Source organism: Leptodactylus fuscus, chromosome 1, assembly GCF_031893055.1.
Source record: "Leptodactylus fuscus isolate aLepFus1 chromosome 1, aLepFus1.hap2, whole genome shotgun sequence".
NCBI lineage: Eukaryota > Metazoa > Chordata > Amphibia > Anura > Leptodactylidae > Leptodactylus > Leptodactylus fuscus.
The window spans coordinates 189,385,838-189,406,156 of record NC_134265.1 but is presented as its reverse complement, the minus strand read 5'-3'; the positions used below and the strand labels follow the sequence as shown (position 1 = coordinate 189,406,156).

At 41.1% G+C, this 20,319-nt stretch overlaps 1 protein-coding gene across 1 annotated transcript in view; it reads left to right on the top strand.

Annotated features, from left to right (window-relative positions):
- Positions 1-340: 340 nt before the first annotated feature.
- Positions 341-20,319, top strand: part of DGKQ (diacylglycerol kinase theta) — a 121,640-nt gene continuing 101,661 nt past the window's right edge. Inside the window, exon 1 of the mRNA XM_075280420.1 lies at positions 341-890. Coding sequence (XP_075136521.1) covers positions 602-890 — 289 coding nt within the window. The 5' untranslated portion in view covers positions 341-601. The remainder of the gene's footprint in view (positions 891-20,319) is intronic.

Below are 20,319 nucleotides of genomic sequence, written 5' to 3'. Positions count from 1 at the left end.
AAAGAAAACCCCATACTTACATGTCCCTGGCGTTCCGGTGTCCCAGGCCATTGGCTAGTCCTGAGGCACCCTGGGCTTTCTGGCTGAAGTCCTCTTGCACCTTAGAGGGTCTGATCACTAATACAGTGGAACTTCTGCTACATGCTGCATAGAGCAGCCTTCAATAAACGTGTAAGTCAGACAAGCCTGGTAGCCTTCCTTAGTGACATCTCACTATACACTATATATCTCCTTAAGAAGATATATTACAAAGCTTCTTATGTTGTGTGAGCTTGTCAGAGAAGTTCCCAGTGAGAGTGTGTGAGTGTGTAACACACTGGAGTGGGCGGGACCTGTAGTCACAGCCCAGCCGGGAAGGTCAGCCCAGAACACACTCACATTCACTGAGGAGCTCTTTCCTTCACTAGCCCTGCTCACTACTGAGGAGAAGACATGTCGTACCATCGCCCCGCGGTCCCTCAGCCCCCCACTGTGGATTAATCTTCTGCCCTGATCCTGCCAGACACTGTGCCAAGCTCTCCCTCCCACCCCTTGCTCCTTGCACGCTTCCTCGTCTGCCTTGCATGTCTTGGGCCCTCCTCTCTGTCTGTGAGAGGGAGAGATGGCTGCAGACGGAGCTAGATCCAGGTTTGGCAATCTGGGCCACCGAGGAGGAGGAAGCAACAGCAGCAGCCCATCTTCTAGTCCCAAGCTCGGAGGTGGCAGGAGCAGGACACCCCCTCAGCAGCACAAGCAGAGCCCCTCGTCACCTGGCAGCAAGCACCAGCAACTGAGGCAAGCTCTAGCTGCTTCTCCTGGGCATAGCTTCAAGAAAGTCACTCTCACCAAGCCTACCTTCTGCCACCACTGCACGGATTTCATATGGGGACTGGGCGGCTACCAGTGTGAAGGTAAGGGCATGGCACAGCGGGCATGTCAGCTTGTTGCTGGGCATATTGCTTGTGTGAATGGCTTCGGAGGGGATAGTTCAGTCAGTCACGACAGAGGTGTGGCTGACAGGTAATGCTGAAGGATGTGTGAGCAATGGGGAAGGTATTTCTATGGCAGCTCTTCAGCCTCGTGAGGAAAAGACTCAGTGCCACTCAGAAAGCATCTCAGGATCTTCTTCTTCCTCCTCCTTGCAACAAGTCCCAGCTCCTAGTGAGCAGTACCACTCCTCCTAGGACTGCATGTCAACATACAGTATAGGAGAGCTCAATTTGTTACTGGGATGGCATAGAGAATTTAGTCTGGTGGTTATTAATTGGCATTGTACTTTGCAATAGTGCACACCCTATTTTCTTTAGAAGTAATGCTCACTGGGTACTAAACATGGCAGGTTGTACCTTATGTGGTTCACTGTCCTGCCTCGGACAGAAAACTGTAATAATTCAATGTTGTGAAGTTTACCACTTGTCAACTACCCCTCCATTTGGCCATCTGTTTTGCAGAATGTGGTGTTCATGCTTGTCTCATTTTATTTCCAGATACTACTAGGTTACAAACTCTTCACCGCCGTTCTTGATAAGTTCAGCTCTGCTACACCTATATCAATACAAGACTGTTTTCTAAGATTGCAGCATTATGCCACTACCTCACACCATATGATAGTGGATGTGATCTCTTTACAAGCCCAAAGTTGCTATGACTGTGATCTGGCAGCAGAAATCCAACCTTAGGTGCAACTGGCAAGACAATATCTTGAAGTCCTTTCCTAATACTAGCCTTACTGGTCATCTGTTGTTTGTACCAATTGGTGACATTCTAGAACCTGTTATGTTTCTTTTTAGAGGGGTATTTAGAAGCTCCTGGGCCCTAATGCAAAACATGTTAGCGGGTTCCCTATCTTATACTCCATTCTAGCAGCTACCAAAGCTCCAGGCCTCAGTAGCTATTGCTACCCGTGCACCTCCTATAGCTACATTCCTATTGACATTGCCCCTGACTAGGTAGATTAACCCAGAGACATTGTCCTATATGTGATAATGTTTGTATGATAGATATGTCCTAACATAGAAACATAACTTTTGCCACATAGATTTGGGATAGTTTGGTAATGGGAATGTTGCAATATTGTCACTTCCAATTATTATTTTATTAGAAAATTATGTAATATGTTTATAAGCCTCATTGGATATAGGACCTGTTGTGAGTTATGACTACTATCTATATATGCAACATGCTTTCTATTCTATTTACCTTTGGTAGGATTTATGTGCCACTTCTTACTGATGGGGTCTATACCTGAGATCAGTTATTCATCGTTCCCTTATCTAGATGGCGTATTGTCAGCTTCAGTGGATCTGCCTGTGACATTCTTTCTGTAAATGATCTAGCATGTGTCTGAGCTGTGTGATCTAGTCCTGTGAACACATGTTCTCGGTGAGCAGTGGCTGGATGAATAGGATCTGGCTAATTCCTAGCTGTCACGGCACAGCAGAAGGATTACTGAGCTCGCTTGCATATACTCTGGTCTTCCCAGGTCATCTACATTTGCAGTTTTGTTTGTCTTTGAGGCAAGTAGTGGCAGTAAAACAATATAGTAAATCATACCTGATGTACAGCTCTTATCTCACCCAGTACTCATTTGTTGACTAACCCAATATGATTAACACCTGGAGTATTTACTTCTTCATAAATGAAGAAGATCCAGATAATGGGGTCAGGTATATGTATAAAGAGAGACTTTGGAACGCAAACACTGGGGCACTTTTATAAAAAGTCTCATTTCCCGTACTACAGACTCAGATTTTGGTGTAAGATATGTATAACAACATCAAAGAGATATGCATTATCCTCTCCCTACAGTGCATTGGCTGATATAGAACATGTTGTCTACGCTTTTTAAATGAAGTGCGATCATACAGAAAACCTAGTGAAACCCCTAAACTGAAAACTGTCTGTGATAATAACAACACGCCACTTATACACCATTATTATGTTACAAGTGACCACACTGGATTTCCACAGGAGCGTGCAGAAGCAGCGCAGCCACCTCGGCTTGTTGCTAGGCAGCTTCCTGAGCTCATTTCATAGCAGGCCTTTTGCATGGTCACTTTTTGTAAAAAAAAACAAAAAACATTCACTTGCAATGTAATGTACCTTACTGCAGATTTCTAGTGTGCAGTTCACCGTGTGTTAATAGAATGTCATCTATCTAAAATATATGTATGCAGATGACATGGAAAAGGCTTTCCTAGTTAAGGATAGACGTTATCCCCACAATCTAGTTATTCTCATCATGGAGAGAGAGAATCCTGCAATCCTACACAATAGGATAGTATATGTGCTTTAAGCTGGAAATGTACATTGGAGTAAAAGTGGATGAATCCAGAAATTGTGTAGGGATTGGATAAATATTTAATGCGTATTGTGGAGTCCACAATTTTCACCCGTTGCAGACATTGGAGGGAAGGGGTTAAGGATTGGACATGTATGATGTCATTTAATATTATTAAGGTGTATGTGGTGTGTGGAGGAATAGCCGAGAAATAAAAACTACATTCCCTAGCCCGGCTGTAGCTTGGGAATCCCAGCATCGTACAGTAGTGATATGTGATATTGTGAGCTTCTGGAATATAACTGCAATACTGTACAATACCTATTATGTTGTGAGTACCGATGCTGTAATTCAGAGGCTCACACAGTCCTAGATCAAGGATGCTGTTCTTTTTTCTGTTCTGTTGAAATTTGGTCAACACATGGACCATGTTCCTTGGTTTTATCACATTTGTGTTGAATGATCTCATTTCACATGACAGTTTTTACTACACACATTCTCTCCTCCTCGTAGATAAGGACAATTTTTCCTGTCCCCATCGATATATAAATATTTCTGTGTAAAAGCTGATCATAGCAACATCCGTTCTGTTGTTCAGATAACTGTTTGTTTCCAGCTATAATGATTCCATGTGAATTCAGTCTGAAGGTGTTACTAGTTTTATTATGTAATGGGTAGATTTGTGTCATTTGGCTCTGAGCAGCAGACGTGCTATTTATTGCCTTATGCTGAAGACATGCATGCAGATTGTAGAAAACAGAGTTCCCCAAATGTAGTGCGTATTGTGATGTATCGCGGTTGAGCTCACTGGCAGACGGCAACTTCAACGTCATTCAGCTCTAGATCATTGTTGTCTTTCCACTGAATAAATATTCGGCTTCAGTCTTCGAATAAGCCTCCTGCTTTAAACATAACCCTGTATGGGCACAGAAAAATGAGGCGCAGGAATCCAAGTTTTCATGGCCATTGTGTACACATGTCCTTTGTGAACACAATGGTCATGGTTTGGAAGGCCTCCAAGGCTTTATTTGTCTACAATGGAGAACTGGAGCTTGATAGTAAAATCTAATTCAATAAAGGTTTGTCAGTGAAAATGTGTAATAGCTCAGCGATAATGACCATAGTTTGGAGAAATGATTCTTAGGAGTCGGTGATATACTACTGAGGATGTCCAGGGAGAGTAATATGTCAGAAAATTACAGTGTGCCAGTAATAATGTCCAGACTGTTATGGTAGAATGAATTGTGCTGTCCAGTCTAATGTCCTATATAAAGTAATGAGGTTGAATCATCTGATAATAATCTATGGCAGTATTCACCTCCAAAGGGAATAATTCCATTCTTTTACTGTCATCCCCAGCATTATTAACCTGCCATCATCTGTGCTGGTATTTAGTGACACATGCTATCCAGTGGTGCCAGATTTTCATGTGCTAGAGCTTTGGCTCACCAACAACCAGTATCAAGGCTAGTCAGAATTCAGACTTGTGGTGGTTAAAGATGATTTTTTTTTTCTTTTTATTATTATACAGTTGAGTCAAGTTGCGTTGTGACCACCATTTAATATCCAGAGTAACAGTTGTGTGCAGCTGGACAGGCTGGCAGCGACTCAATAAGTTTGCTGTCTGAAGTTCACCCTATATTTGTTGGAAGGTGCATGGGGGATGATCCATAGAGCGAACACAACAAACAAGGCGTTCCCACATATGCTCAATTGGGTTTAGGTCTGGGGTTTAGGTAGCCAGGAAAGCACCTGGAAGACTTTGTCATGCTCTTCGAACCACTTCTGGACACTTCAAGCTGTGTGACGTATTTCATTGTCTTACTTGAAGATTCCAGAAGACAATCCCATATCTATGGCATGTGACCTGCAAGGATGGATTTATAGCCAAATTGGTTTAGAGTGCCTTCCACGTGGATGAGTGTGCCTTCAGCATGGAAAAATTCCCAAGACCTTAATGTTGCCACCACCAGCTTGTTTTTTTTCCCCAACAGTGGTTACAGGGTATTTGTTCTGTGATGTACATTGGTGTGTCAGGAGAGAAAAATCAGTTCAATGAAACAGAAAATGTGACTTATTGGAGAATGCAACCCTTGCCTATCAGTGGTGGTCCAATTCCAATACTGCTGTAAAAAATCAAAGCCCTTTTTTCTAATGCATAGAGGCTACACAATTCTCTCCTACTAGTATCAAAAAATGCAAAAGATTCCCTTAAACAACATTCTTAAAAAAATTCTATAACAATAATTACAGAATATATATCTGAAGAAGAAGCCAGAGGAGGCTTCGAAACGTCATATTCTGTCATCATTATGAGTTATCCATTAAAAAAGGTATCACCTACTGAAGACTTGCAAGTTTTTTTTTATATTTCATAACCACTGGCTAACATGGTACAAAAACAAACATTTTCCATATATATACATAAATATATATATCATAATAACGTGTGTGTGTGTGTGTGTATATATATATATATATATATATCAAAGAAAATAGACCTATTAAAAACCTATTAAAGACCTATTAAAAACATACACAATTCAATATTAAATTGTACACACAAACAGGCAAAGTTTCCCTGTATATATAAATAGCTAATATTAGCGATATGTTTTAAGAAAACATATGGTATAGCTACACTATAAGTACCCCATTAACCACAGGTAATATATAAACCTATGAATTGTTTCTCCACGGCATGCAATATAAGCACACTATGGTGAATCATAATGCCATATAGAACATAGGTCACATTTCCCAAGATAGTTTTATACATTAAAAGTAGTAGATACCATACAATCAGGTGAAATATTATGAGGATTATCTATCTAGCCAACGTAAAAAAAAACTTGTTAGGATGAACACCACGACCTCCACCTTCAGCCCCAATGTATGTTTTGCCTGCATTTGGTCAGGGGGCTACCTTTTTTTCTGATGCACTTTTGTTAGCATAGGTACAGCGACCATCCGTCTATTTTGGAGCCCCATTTGCGGTAGGATTCTCCCACTGGTTCACTTTCATGGTAAATTCCTCTACTGTTGCATGCTGGTCAGCCCTCACCCACTGATCACATCCCATGCCAGCGGCATGTTGTGCTCCGCAGTTTCCTTGTCTGTTGTATCCAGTGGTGCCATTCGTCCACTCATGGTACACTTTCACCACAACAGCACACAAATAGTTCACAACTATTGCCACTTGGCCTGAAAGCCTGTCATCACAACTTACAGTGTTGGCCAAAAGTATTGGCACCCCTGCAATTCTGTCAGATAATACTAATTTTCTTCCAGAAAATGATTGCAATCGCAAATTCTTTGGTATTATTATCTTCATTTAATTTGTCTTCAATGGAAAACCACAAATAGAATTGTCAAAAAGCCAAATTGGATATAATTCAACACCAAACATAAAAAGAGGGTTGGACAAAATTATTGGCACTGTTTGAAAAATCATGTGATGCTTCTCTAATTTGTGTAATTAACAGCACCTGTTACTTACCTGAGGCACCTAACAGGTGGTGGCAATAACTAAATCACACTTGCAGCCAGTTGAAATGGATTAAAGTTGACTCAACCTCTGTCCTGTGTCCTTGTGTGTACCACATTGAGCATGGAGAAAAGAAAGAAGACCAAAGAACTGTCTGAGGACTTGAGAAGCAAAATTGTGAGGAAGCATGAGCAATCTCAAGGCTACAAGTCCATCTCCAAAGACCTGAATGTTCCTGTGTCTACCGTGCACAGTGTCCTCAAGAACTTTAAAGCCCATGGCACTGTGGCTAACCTCCCTAGATGTGGACAGAAAAGAAAAATTAACGAGAGATTTCAACACAAGATTGTGCGGATGGTGGATAAAGAACCTCGACTAACATCCAAACAAATTCAAGCTGCCCTGCAGTCCGAGGGTACAACAGTGTCAACCCGTACTATTCGTCGGCGTCTGAATGAAAAGGGACTGTATGGTAGGATACCCAGGAAGACCCCACTTCTTACCCAGAGACATAAAAAAGCCAGGCTGGAGTTTGCCAAAACTTACCTGAGAAAACCAAAAACGTTTTGGAAGAATGTTCTCTGGTCAGATGAGACAAAAGTAGAGCTTTTTGGGAAAAGGCATCAACATAGAGTTTACAGGAAAAAAAAAGAGGCCTTCAAAGAAAAGAACACGGTCCCTACAGTCAAACATGGTGGAGGTTCCCTGATGTTTTGGGGTTGCTTTGCTGCCTCTGGCACTGGACTGCTTGACCGTGTGCATGGCATTATGAAGTCTGAAGACTACCAACAAATTTTGCAGCATAATGTAGGGCCCAGTGTGAGAAAGCTGGGTCTCTCTCAGAGGTCATGGGTCTTCCAGCAGGACAATGACCCAAAACACACTTCAAAGAGCACTAGAAAATGGTTTGAGAGAAAGCACTGGAGCTGAGCCCTCTCCATACACGGCAGATGCCGGCTGTATAATATAGTCAGCACATGCTGCTAACAGCTGCAATCGGTGCCGAAACCAATCGCAGCTGTTAACAGTTTTGATGCAGCAGTTAAATGCGATTGTGGCATCTAAAGTGTGCAGGCGCCATGGGCGCCTCCATATTTGACTGATTGCCACCCTCTGGAAAGTCATCTGAGGATAGTGTTTGGGTGCCATGACAGCCTATTGAAGGCTCCCAGGCTTGTCACTTCATCAGTTCTATTACAGTTCCTATAGAAATGAATGGATTTTTCGATACATTGCGATACATTAATATTATCAATAGTAAGAGCAATCAGACCCCTAGGATTCAAGGTCTGAAAATAAAAGCAAAAAAAAAAAAGTTTTTTAAAAGTAACCCCCCCCCCCCACAAAACACAAGTTTAAATCACCCCCCTTTCCCTAGATCACATCTAAAAATAAAAAAAAACTAAAGTAAACATAAACACTTTAGGTATCCCTGTCTGAACTATTAAAATATAAAAATATTTATCCCAAACTGTGAATGGTGTAGCAGGGAAATAAATCAAAATGGCCAAATACCGGTAACTGTTTTCTCAACATTCCTATAAATAATGGAATAAAAACAGACCCAACCATCAAGTTCCCCAAAATTGAATAAATAAAAAAGCTATCTTGAGCCACATAAAAAGACGCCTTTCCCAGCTACATACTCATAAATATAAAAAATTTTTTTTTTTACAGGTGTCGCGATATTGCGACATAATTTTTATTTTCTATTTTGCAAAGTTTTAAACAAATTTGGTATCGCCATGATTGTACTCACCCACAGAATACAGGTAATGTCATTTTTACCACATAGTGAACACTTTTTAATATTAAACCAAAATGAAATTGGTGCAAATGTGTCATTTTTCCAATTCCACCTCATTCTAGATTTTTTTACAACTTCCCAGTACATTGTACAGGATATTGAATGGTGCCATTACAAAGTACAATTTGTTCTGCAAAAAAACCCCAAAAAACATTGTGTGACTGAACTGAAAAAATAAAATTATGGCTCTTGGAAGGGGTTAAACACTTTTGGTACATTTTCAGTGCACAGTGTTGCAACTTAGATCACAATCCTTATTTATACAAGTCAAATAAGTGTCTTAATACGCTTAATAAATTTGGCGCGCAGCATGTTACACAGGTTTTCTTTGGTGCAAATTTTTCCACAATTTTTGCTTAATAACTGTCCCCCATTATGTTATCATTGTCCTGGTTTCAAGGGGGCTTAAAATTTTAATTGAAATCAGATAGTGAAATGTATCAGTTTTTTCTAATCTCTATCTTTTTATTTACTTTTTGATTACTTTCTGTACATGACTATAGGGTTCCCATCTTGCTTAAGCTCTTCCTCTGCTCTGTTAGTCGACCTTATTGGAAGCCTCTATTTTTCTTCTTTTTGCCCATTACAAGGCAAATCAGGGCCAATGCGTCTGCCAATGGTGTGCACTAACCCTGTCCCCCTAATATGTAAGTTTCTGTTGATTCCTTTTCAGATCAAGGATTCCTGGTGTAGGGAGACGACCTAGCATTATATGGTGCCATTACTTGTGTGAGCACTGGCGTCTGCTTTAGTGCTCATGCACATGGCCCAATTGTGTATTGAGTCCATCAGTCTCTGTGTGTTGTACATTTGTTGCATGTATTGAGCCACTGCTGGTAGGAGAGGATCATTTTTGGGCATGTTTTATCTAATGGAGTATGCTACACTTAAGGAAAAAAAAACACAACCCCCCACCCCCCATCTAGTGCTGTGGAGCTGTAATATACTTCATTCCCATATTCATTGCACAGATTGTTAGATTGTTGAGCCGGCCTACTGCTGCTGATGCATACATTGCACTGGAGTTTGTAATTGTCACTCCCAGCTGTTCACATTTGTTGATATAATAGCCAAAAATAGCACACAAAGTATCAACAAAAGCTTGTGCTGCTGGAAGCATCGTCCAAGTCTTATTAGTTTATAGGAGCTGCATACAGCTCTCAAGTTTATTGATTTCTTCTCAGTTGTTTCATATTTATAGCAATATATCTTATTACAATGACTATAAGACAAAGTAGCTAAGCAATAAAAACTTTCATAGTCTTCAAAAGAAAGCAGCCTAGCATTGTTATACCTCCTTATAACGTAGAGTCTCAGAAGTGGGCATGTAGAATTCCGTGAGTATAACTCTGATTCATTATATGATTGAGGCCTATAAAAGTCCTTTTACTTGGGCTGAATTTTGGGAAAGACCAATCTTAGAGATGGCTGTCCCTAGTAGACCTGTGTAAATGTACCAGCAATCAACTGTTAGGTGATTTTGTGTGCCCCCTATATCATTTTGTCAACAGTACATTGTCCCCAGTAGTATGCCGTATAGTCACACCTTATAGGGATGCATGATTTGTTTGACCACATATAGCAGCAGTAAATGCAGCCATTCAGCAAGGAGTAATTGTGATTGAATTACTAGGAGCGTCCGTTGCCAAGTTTTCTTTGAGTTGACTCAAGCTATGAATTCTGTAAAGTAAAGAGGTTATCAATGATTAAAAAAACATGACTGCCTTTCTCAGGAAGTAACATCGCATCTGTTGGTCAGTGTGATTGCGAAGGTGCTATAGTGGAAATTGTCCAGCCAGTAACCATGAATGGAATGCACTGGACTTGCATTTAGATCACTTAAACTATAGTATATTGTACTTTGAACTTCAGCCTTAAAGGGATTCTACCATTAAAATCAAATTTTTTCTCGTTAACACATAGGAATAGACTTGAAAGAAATGTTATTCTTCTCCTACCTTTAGATGTCTTTTCTGCGCCGCTGTTCGGTATAAATATCGGTTTTTCGTAAATAAACACCCTGCAACTGCCATACTAGTACGGCGGATGTCGGGAAGAGTTTAATAGTCCCACCATGGGGAAATTCAGTGTGTTATAGCAGCATAGATAATATTGTAAGAGTACAAGAAAGTCATATACAAAGCTCAGAATAGAAGATAAAAAAGATTAGGAGTCATAACAAATAAGAAAAAACCCTTCAGAATCATTTAGTTCTCTATGCAGGGTGATCTCCGCTTAGCCTGATGTTGATTATATAGCTTGACCGTGGTTGGAAGGAAGGATCTCCGATAGCGCTTCTTCTAACACTTGGGGTGAAGCAGTCGGTCACTAACAGTACTGTCAAATGCTGTCAGGGTCTTATACATGAGATGGGAGTTATTCTCTAGCATGGAACTTGCCACAGACCGTATCCTTCTGTCACCCACCACCTGTACTGGCTCCACCTTCTGTCTTTGTCCATTTTGCTCCTACTAGCTGCTGGGACATCTCTCCAAACCCTTGCCCTCCTTCTTCCACTAACTTTTCCTCTTCCTGCTCGCATAGAAGTTCCACAAACCTCATCATAAATTCACTGTGTTCCCTCTCCTTACTATTCTCCTGTTTCTTTTAACTGTTCTCTCTGGAATGCCCGCTCAATTTGTAAACAAACTATATTAATGACTTATTCCTTAGTAAATCTCTCTCGCCCATACTAAAACTTAGATCCAGCAGTCTGACACTGACTCCCCTGCCGCTTTGTCTCATGATGGCCTCTATTTCTCACACATTTCTAGGCCTGATAACAGGCAGGGTGGTGGGGTAAGCTTTCTTGTATCGCCGCAGTGCACTTTTTAGGTCATTACTCTGGTACCCTCCCTCACATTCCCCTCATTTTAAGTCCATGCCATCAGACTTTTCTGCCCACTTTCCTTACGCATAGCTGTGATCTACCGTCCACCTGGCTTACCCTACCAATTTCTGGACCACTTCACTTCTTGGTTTCCCCTCTTTTTATCCCGTGAAATTCCTACCCTCATCATGGATGACTTTAACATTCCCATTAACACCCATTTATCCCCATCTGCTTCACAGTTTCTCTCATTAACCACTTCTTTTGGTCTTTCACAACTTTCCTCTTCCGCCACACATGTAGATTGCAACATGATTGATCTTGTCTTCCGTGAACTCCTCACAGTTTCACAGTTACTCTTCTCTGCCCCTCTCTGATCATATCCTTGTCTCACAATCAGTGCTTTCTCTCCTTCACAGAACATACCTACCCACCATACATATAGGAATTCACATGCGATTAGCATTCAGCATCTATTGGACACTACAGTCCTCTCTGTCCCCCATCTCTTCACTCTTCTGTCTCAACCGGGCCACCATTCACTATAATGAAACCCTTAAAAGTACACTGGATGAGGTGGCTCCCCCTCCACTTGAAAAGTTAGACGCAGGAGGCAGCAGTACTGGCACACGTTATAGACGCGTTTTCTTCTGCTGTGCTCTAGGTGTGCTGAACATCTGCAGACTTCCTCCACTTAAAATTTATACTCAAAACCTATAATTCTGCCCTTCACTATGCCAAACAGGCCTATCTCACCACTCTCATCTCTTCTTTCTCCTGTAACCCTAAAAGGGTCTTTGAAACTTTTCACTACTAACTCACTCCCAAGGTTCAGGTGCCATTCACAAACTTTAGTGCAAAAGACCTGGCCACTTATTTCCATGACAAAATTGATAAGATAGGTCAGGAAATAACTGCCCAATGCCCAAGTGGCATTGATCCCCCTCATCTACCGCATTTCAGACTGTTCATTCTCCTCTTTTGAACCTGTTACAGAAGAGGAAGTCTCTCAGCCACTTTTTTTTTTCTCGCCCTATGACCTGCAGTAGTGAGCCTTTCCCCTTCTGCACACCACCTCCAGTCTCTGTTGCCTTCTGTGACGACTTACCTTACTAAAATATTTAACCTCTCTCTCTCCTGGAATTTTTCCATCCTGTTTCAAACATGCTGTCATATCCCCGCTATTGAACGAATCCTTCCTTGACCCCTCCTGTACTGCTAATTATCGACTTGTCTCTAACTTCCCCTTCATCTCCAAAATCTTGGAACACTTGGTCTATTCTCGTTTAATCTGCTATCTCTCTTCTTGACCCCTTACAATCTGGCTTCCGCACTTTGCACTCAACTGAAACAGCCCTCACAAAAGTCTTCAATGATCTCTTGATGGCTCTAACTAATGGTGACTATTCTCTTCTTATGCTTCTGAATCTCTCAGTAGCATTAGACACCATTGACCATCAACTCCTACTCACTATGCTCTGCTCTGTTGGCCTCTTGAACACCGTGCTCTTCTGCTTCTCCTCTAATCTCTCAGACTGCACTTTCAGTGTATCCTTTGCAGGCTCTGTTTCTACCCCTCTTCCCCTTGCCGTTGGGGTTCCTCAGGGCTCGGTCCTTGGCCACTACTGTTCTCTCTCTACCCAGCCCCCATTGGACAAAGCATCACCAGATGTGGCTTCTGGTACCATCTTTATGCTGATGTCACCAAATTATATAAGTCATTCTGTGACATCACCCCTGCACTAATATAGAACACCAATGACTCTCTCTGTTGTCTCAAATATCGTGTATTCACTCTATCTGAAACTGAATCTCTCAAAGACTGAACTACTACTGTTTTTACCATCTATTTGATATCTCCATTGCAGTTTCTGGCCTAACCATAACTCCTAGGTGCTACAGCGATGCCTCCGGTCTGTGCCAGTTACAACACTGACTGTCTATTCAATACAGAATACAATATAAACGTATCTCCCTCATCTACAAGGATCTCCATAATACTGCACCTCCCTACATTTCCTCCCTCATCTCTATTGCCTAACCCGTGCTCTCCGTTCACTGAATGACCTAAGACTAACATTGCCTATTATCAGAACCTCCCGCTTCTGTTTTCAAGACTTCTCCCGAGTTGCACCACTTCTCTGGAATGCTCTATCCCAGACAATCAGATTAACTCCCAAATTCTACAGCTTCAAGTGCAAACTAAAGACACCTCTTTTCAGACAGGCCTATCACAATTCCGAATGTAAACCCTTCTGCAGTTAGAAATCCTAAATTTAATTCTCTCTGTTCACGCTCCCACATTACCCCACAGGATATGATGCTGTTTCAGACTGTAACTTTATTTGTCCAGGCACCATCTGCACATTAAAGAACACTGGTGACTGCTCATACAGCTTTATATATGTGTAATGAAGGTAACCTCTATCCACTGTATAAGCAATGCTTCCTTCTATGTCGCCCCTTCTAGCTCTTGTCATCCCCCCCCCCCCCTCTATCTCATAGATTGTAAGCTCTTGCAAGCAGGCCCTCAGTCCCATTGTGTGAAGTGACTAATTCTTTGTAATGTATCTTTTTGTCTGTACTTGAACCCTACAATTTATAAAGTGCCTTGGAATATGTTGGCACTATGTAAATATAGATTATTAATATTATTATTATTTATTCCATATGGTGAACAATGTTGCAAGAAAAAAAAATCACTAAGATTTCCAGTTTATTTAGAAATTCAGCTTAATAATTGGATGACTTGACATGATGTTATTAGTGGGTAAATGTAGCTTATCGCCTGTATTACGCTTTTCTTGATAATAGCTCCAATGAGAAGCTGAAATGTTGCTGTTTTTGCTCGCTATTGGTAAATAAACACTTTAGGTTTCATTGGATTCTGCCTCTTTCCTTTTTTGGATATTTATGCTGGGGGATTGTGGAGACAGCCTGTCAGGTTTTCTGCAGCTACATTTGTATGCATGCCTAATAAAATTATACTGTGCTTCTTCCTACATTGACTTATGTGATTTATTGAATATGTAGATATTATGTTTTGCAGTTATGGGGCAGTATGATTCATCAAGCCAACTTCTGTCTTTTCTTCTCAGCTATTGCAGAGTGTTCTATGTCAAATCATTTGTGTCCTGTTCATCTACTGGGATCACACTGTAATGGCTTGTTTGACTACTCGATGCCTATTAACATATGCTTCCCTCCAAATCCTTTGAAAAGGTTCAGTAATATGAACTATATTATGCATTTATATGCATTTGGTATTCACATTCCTGATCTTTATTTGCACCTGCAACATAAAAGGAACTATAGATGGGGAAAATATAGCCTACAAAAACTGAAACAAAGCAAGCTTAAAAAATAGAAACAAAATGATTGCGCTAGATGTAGAATAAAATTTCGATTACTCAACGCACAGAAGATAATCTAAAACATCATGTCAATCAGTTGTACAGTAGGGTTTAACCAAAGCCACAATTTCATTTATGCTTTTCTTTACTTGATTCCACTCCACTAAATCTATTTAGTGTAGCTTAAAGGTTATAAATCAGAGTGAAGTGATTCTGCTGTCAAAACAAATGGATATTCCAGGAATTAACAGATTAAAAACTCTTGTCCCATTACAAAAACTTATTTTACAGTCTGCCTTATCTGAACATGAAAAGGATTTCAGATTTGCTGCAGAGTAAAGCATTCATGATGTGCAGGTTTTTCTTTCTCTACATATGGGTAGAGTTTGGACCCCCCCCCCATTCTTCTGTATTGTATTGCAAACTGACTCGGATTTTGTATACATCCAGTTATAAATACAGTATACATGTCTGTGGCTTCTTTTATCAATAATCTAGTAGTCTGTATAACAGTGATACAGGCTCTTCACAGTTACAACTAAAGTTTAGTGATAAAAATTATGGCTGCCAGATCATTTGGTCTAGCCAAAACGCTGAACAGGGCTGCCAGCTCTCCCCTTCTTGGCTCGCACACTGTTCTGTGTAAGGGGGCGTTCACACTACCGTCCGTGTCCGACAGGTAGTGTCCGCTCCTAATGTCTGTTCAAAATCTCACACGGACATTAGGAGCGGACACTAGCTGTGTCCATGACACTTGTCATTCATTTAAATGGCGATCGGGTGCGTTCTTTTGCACTCCGTGCCCTTCCTTCACTGTCCGCTTGTAAAGATGTCTGACTTTTCAAGCGGACAGAAAAAACCTACATGTCCTGACCAAAACACTCTGTGTGAACTCAGCTTCATACACGGTTGTGTGTGGACCACGAGAAATGAATGGGTCAGTATGCTTTCTAGGGAAAACCCAGATAGCACACTAACCTAGCCCACAGTTGTGTGCAAGGTGTCCTATTTTGAAGAGCGTATACACAAACACTTGCAGGTCCCATGGTACTTTTACTTCATGTGCTGGAGAGTTTAACAGCAGTTACTTGGGTACGGCTCTAGTTAACAGCAGGTTTTCAGTGGCTTCATAGAACACAACCTCATTCCATCAACATGGGAATTGCTGCCCAAGGCAGATTTTTATGGTCGTGCTCAGGTCATATGGATCCTGCTACTCCAGGCACATGCTAAGACTTGGAGCTTGAAAATAATGATATGAGGTATGGTGTTTAGTCAGTATTAAGTCAAAGCAAAGAAAGGGAAAATGCCTAAAACATAACTTTTTCTAGGTAACTAATAAAAAGAATAATGTGTCTAAAGAACACGGTGAATGCAGACTGTCAGTGTTGTGTGAAACACATATATGTAACGGTCCTGGTTCAGGAATTGTAAATCGGGCTGTTAATAACTCCCTTCTCAAATGGCTGAATATATGTATATGAAAGTGGAGAAGTGGGTAAGAATAAGGCGGGTATCATATATTTTAATGGTCTCCCTATGTCGTATTATTTTGTCTCTTAATCCCCCACTCTTCAATTAAACCTCTATAAATAGGCTAATGATTACTCCAGAATGAATGTGTCCTGCAAATACATCATAGGGGGAATAGGGACTGACCTCCGATAATCAGTAACACAGCAGGCATTATCATTGCATAACTACCAGCAGGACATGTCAGCTAGTTCTCCGACTGGAGTCTCTTCCCTCACTCACACACTGCAAAAGTATATAGCAGCAGCCACACCCAAACACTGCCTCTGGAGTTATACCGATAGGGCTAGTTCACACAAGGCGCAGATTGGTGGATTTTGGTCCTGATTGTGACGCGGGAAGCCGCGTCACAATATGGCCAAAATGCTCCTGCCACGACTGTCGCTGTTTCCGACAGTCACAGCAAATACACTGTAAAAACACATAAACAAAGTTTAATGCAACTTGCCGTAAAAGTGAAAATCCCTTTAAAGAGGACCTTTCATCATATCTGGGCACATGCAGTGTTACATACTGCCAGAAAGCTGACAGTGCTCTGAATTCAGCGCACTGTCGGCTTTCCCGATCTGTGCCCGGTGTAAAGAGCTTACGGTGCCGGTACCGTAGTGCTCTATGGTCAGAAGGGCGTTTCTGACCATTAGCCAGAGACGTCCTTCTGCCTCGCGGCGCCTATCACGCTGTGCTGTGGAGCGGGGAGGAACGCCCCCTCCCTCTGCTCACACAGCTTGTCCATAGACGAGCATTATCAGGGAGGGAGGGGGCGTTCCTCACTGCTCCACTGCACAGCGCGATAGGCGCCGCGAGGCAGAAGGACGTCTCTGGCTAATGGTCAGAAACGCCCTTCTGACTGTAAAGCGCTACGGTACCAATAGCGCTTTACACCGGGCACAGATCGGGAAAGCCGACAGTGCGCTGAATTCAGCGCACTGTCAGCTTTCTGGCAGTATATAACACTGCCTGTGCCCAGATATGGTGAAAGGTCCTCTTTAAAGTGGACCTAACACTTCAACAAACTTTACATACTTCAGTAGTACAGTGTGTGTATATGAGGTGCAACACTATTTCTGGCCAATATATGACTCTCTTTTTCTCCTTCAGGTTCGATCTCTAGTTCTCAGTGGTCTCAGAGCTACATAGCTGCTATATCTCCCATACCTTGCACACAAAAACTAAAGGAGAATCTACTACCTTATTCCCTATCACTCAAAACAGCATTCACTCTTATTTCAGAACTTGCACTTTAGCTGAGACATAAGAGATAAAACGTCAGATCTATATGTATCTACACACACAATTATCACATTTTCTAAATAGTACGGGGCATTTCGACATCCTGGAGAAGCCATATAAAAGATGGTTACGCATACTGTAATTTGTAATGATTCATTCAACGTAAAAATAACTTCCTAACAGATCTTTTCTTGAATTGATGACTGCACTGATTCTCTCCCTGTGAATCATGAGAGATAAATTGCCTGTGTCAGACTGCTCTACATTAGTCAAAATAGTCTGCCTGTAATACTAGCCGTGGAAGTGGAAATTACGCTGTAGTATTTGATGACGGAGTTGTACTCTTGACTTAAGGCTGCTGATAAGGCTTACAACACTGTAGGTGTGTCTGATTACTGACTCTGTGTAATACAGTAATCATTGGTTGTCAACACAGAATCCTCAGAAAAATTCAGAAAGCAGTTCCCGCACACAAACCTTGTTCTTACTGTGTAATGCTTACTTTACTACCAATGTGACTGTTCCTTATTATTCAGTGCTCATGTGGTTTTTTTTCTTCAGTGGAGTACAGTACTCTCTTCCTATATCTTACATTTGTAGGTTCCGGTCTGTGCTTTTATTCTGACATTGATGATCAGAAGTTCCTGGTATTGGTTAAAGGGGATTTATTGCAATGTACTATTTATAATTCTTTGCTTTCTTAATTAAAAAAAAAACCCAAAATACTTTCTCCATTGGTAACTCATAAAAGATTTGTTGTCAAGAAGATATCTTTGTGTGGCTATTTTTAAGGGGTTGGCTATCAAAGGGTATTTACCCATCATAGAGGGTCTTGCCCATAATCATTTCATGTTTGTTTTTTGAGCAGGCAACATCGCGAGCGCGTGTTAGCTCTTACAGACAGCTAACTCCTCCTCCATTCTTAGATGCTGTAACTCACAGCTAATCCTGCGGTCAAACATAACTGCGGCATTTATGGCGTTTCACTAGCATTATGACACCCTTTGTTCCCCACGGCGAGAATGGGGAGTGGGGAGGGTGCTGATATGTATTCTCGGCAAGGTCTGATCAGTGACCTCAGGATACCAGGAGCCCTACATACCTGGTTGATCCTGCCATGATGGGAGGAAGTCAGTCTATGCGTCTGCATGTGTCTGATGTGCTTTTGTAGCGCAGATTTAGATTGTTGGTTTTTGGACGCCATGTCACATTTGAATGTAGTTTCCAAAATGGGGTAACTTTTGGAGGGTTTCCATTGTATTGGTACTCTAGGGGCTCTGCAAATGCGACATGGCACCTGAAAACTACTCCAGCAAAATCTGCTGTATTTCTGTGCTCAGGAAAAATTGTGTAGCAAACTGTGAGATGCATTTTCTCCTTTAATCCCTTGTGAATGTGTTACATTAGCACTAAAAATTATCAGTGAAAAAAATAAAATGCCACCTTGTTTTAATTCCTGTGAAATACTTAAAGGGTTAATAAACTTTCCAATTGCTGTTTTGAAAATGTGATTTATGGGGATTTCTATTATATAGGCCTTTATAATTCCTTTCAGAACTGAAGTCGTCCCTAAGAAATTAGTTTGGGAACTTTTCTTGTAAATCTGGAAAATCGCTGTTATACTTGTAAGCCTTCTAACGACCTAAATAAATGAAATAATAATTTAAAAGGTGATTTCAATATAGAGCAGCGATATGGTAGATAATATTTATTCATGTATCTGGGTGGTTTGACTATCTGTCTGAAAAGTAGAGCATTTCACATTTTGAAAATTGTTTTTTTTTTTGTTTTTTTTTCTTCAGATTCCTATCAAATTTCCTCTTTTCTTTTTATAAATACCAAAATTTTGTTCACTTTCCACTAACATGAAGTACAATATGTCATAAAAAACTGCCTCAAAATCACTTATGTAAGTTAAAGCATTTTAAAGTTATTGCCATTTAGTGAGTAGTGCCATATACATATGTAAGTGATACATGATTGTTTTGAAAAATGAGGCCTGGTCCTTAAAGGGGCTCTATCAGCAAAATCATGCTGATAGAGCCCCACATATGAGTGAATAGCCTTTAAAAAGTCTGTAATAGCCTTTAAAAAGGCTATTCAGGCATCGTAAAAGTTATATTAAACTACCCTCCCGTTTTAAAATAAAACCCTAAAACAGAATGTGATCAACTTACCCATCGTGCACGGTGGGCGGGCATTCAGGGTCCGCTGTCTTCTTCAGCCACGCCTCCTCTTCCTGCGATGTCCTCAGGTCCCGTCTTACTCGCGAACTGACATTGATAAAAAAAAAATGGCGTGGGCGCATGCGCAGTAGCCGTAGTAGAAGCAGCATGCTACTGCACATGCGCCCACGCCAAAGTAAAATCTGGGTACAGTGCTGCACTCTAAAATAGTGGCACTTCAATCATGTTTGACCAAAGAATTAGCAGGGTTAATGCCCAGGATCAGTTCAGGTAAAAACTGTTGCTGGATCTACAGTTTATAATACAGTGGACACCTGGGGGCCACTCAGGTCCTAAGCGGCTGCCATGTTTTGTTTTTAAGGGGTTAAGTAACGGTAGAGTGAATCCACCTTTACTGGAACCAAGGGGTCTAGGCCACCCCTTAAAAAACAACACTATATACATCTTTAAAATTGACATAATGCACTCAGACAGGTAAAGTTCTCATGGAATTTGCAAAATCAAGATTCCATCAATGACTAGTACAGTTGAATTGTCATTCCCTAGAACACGTTTCTATTGCTCCAGAGTCCAGTGATGGAGAGCTTTACACCACTCCATCCAATGCTTGGCATTATGCTTAGTGATACAAGGA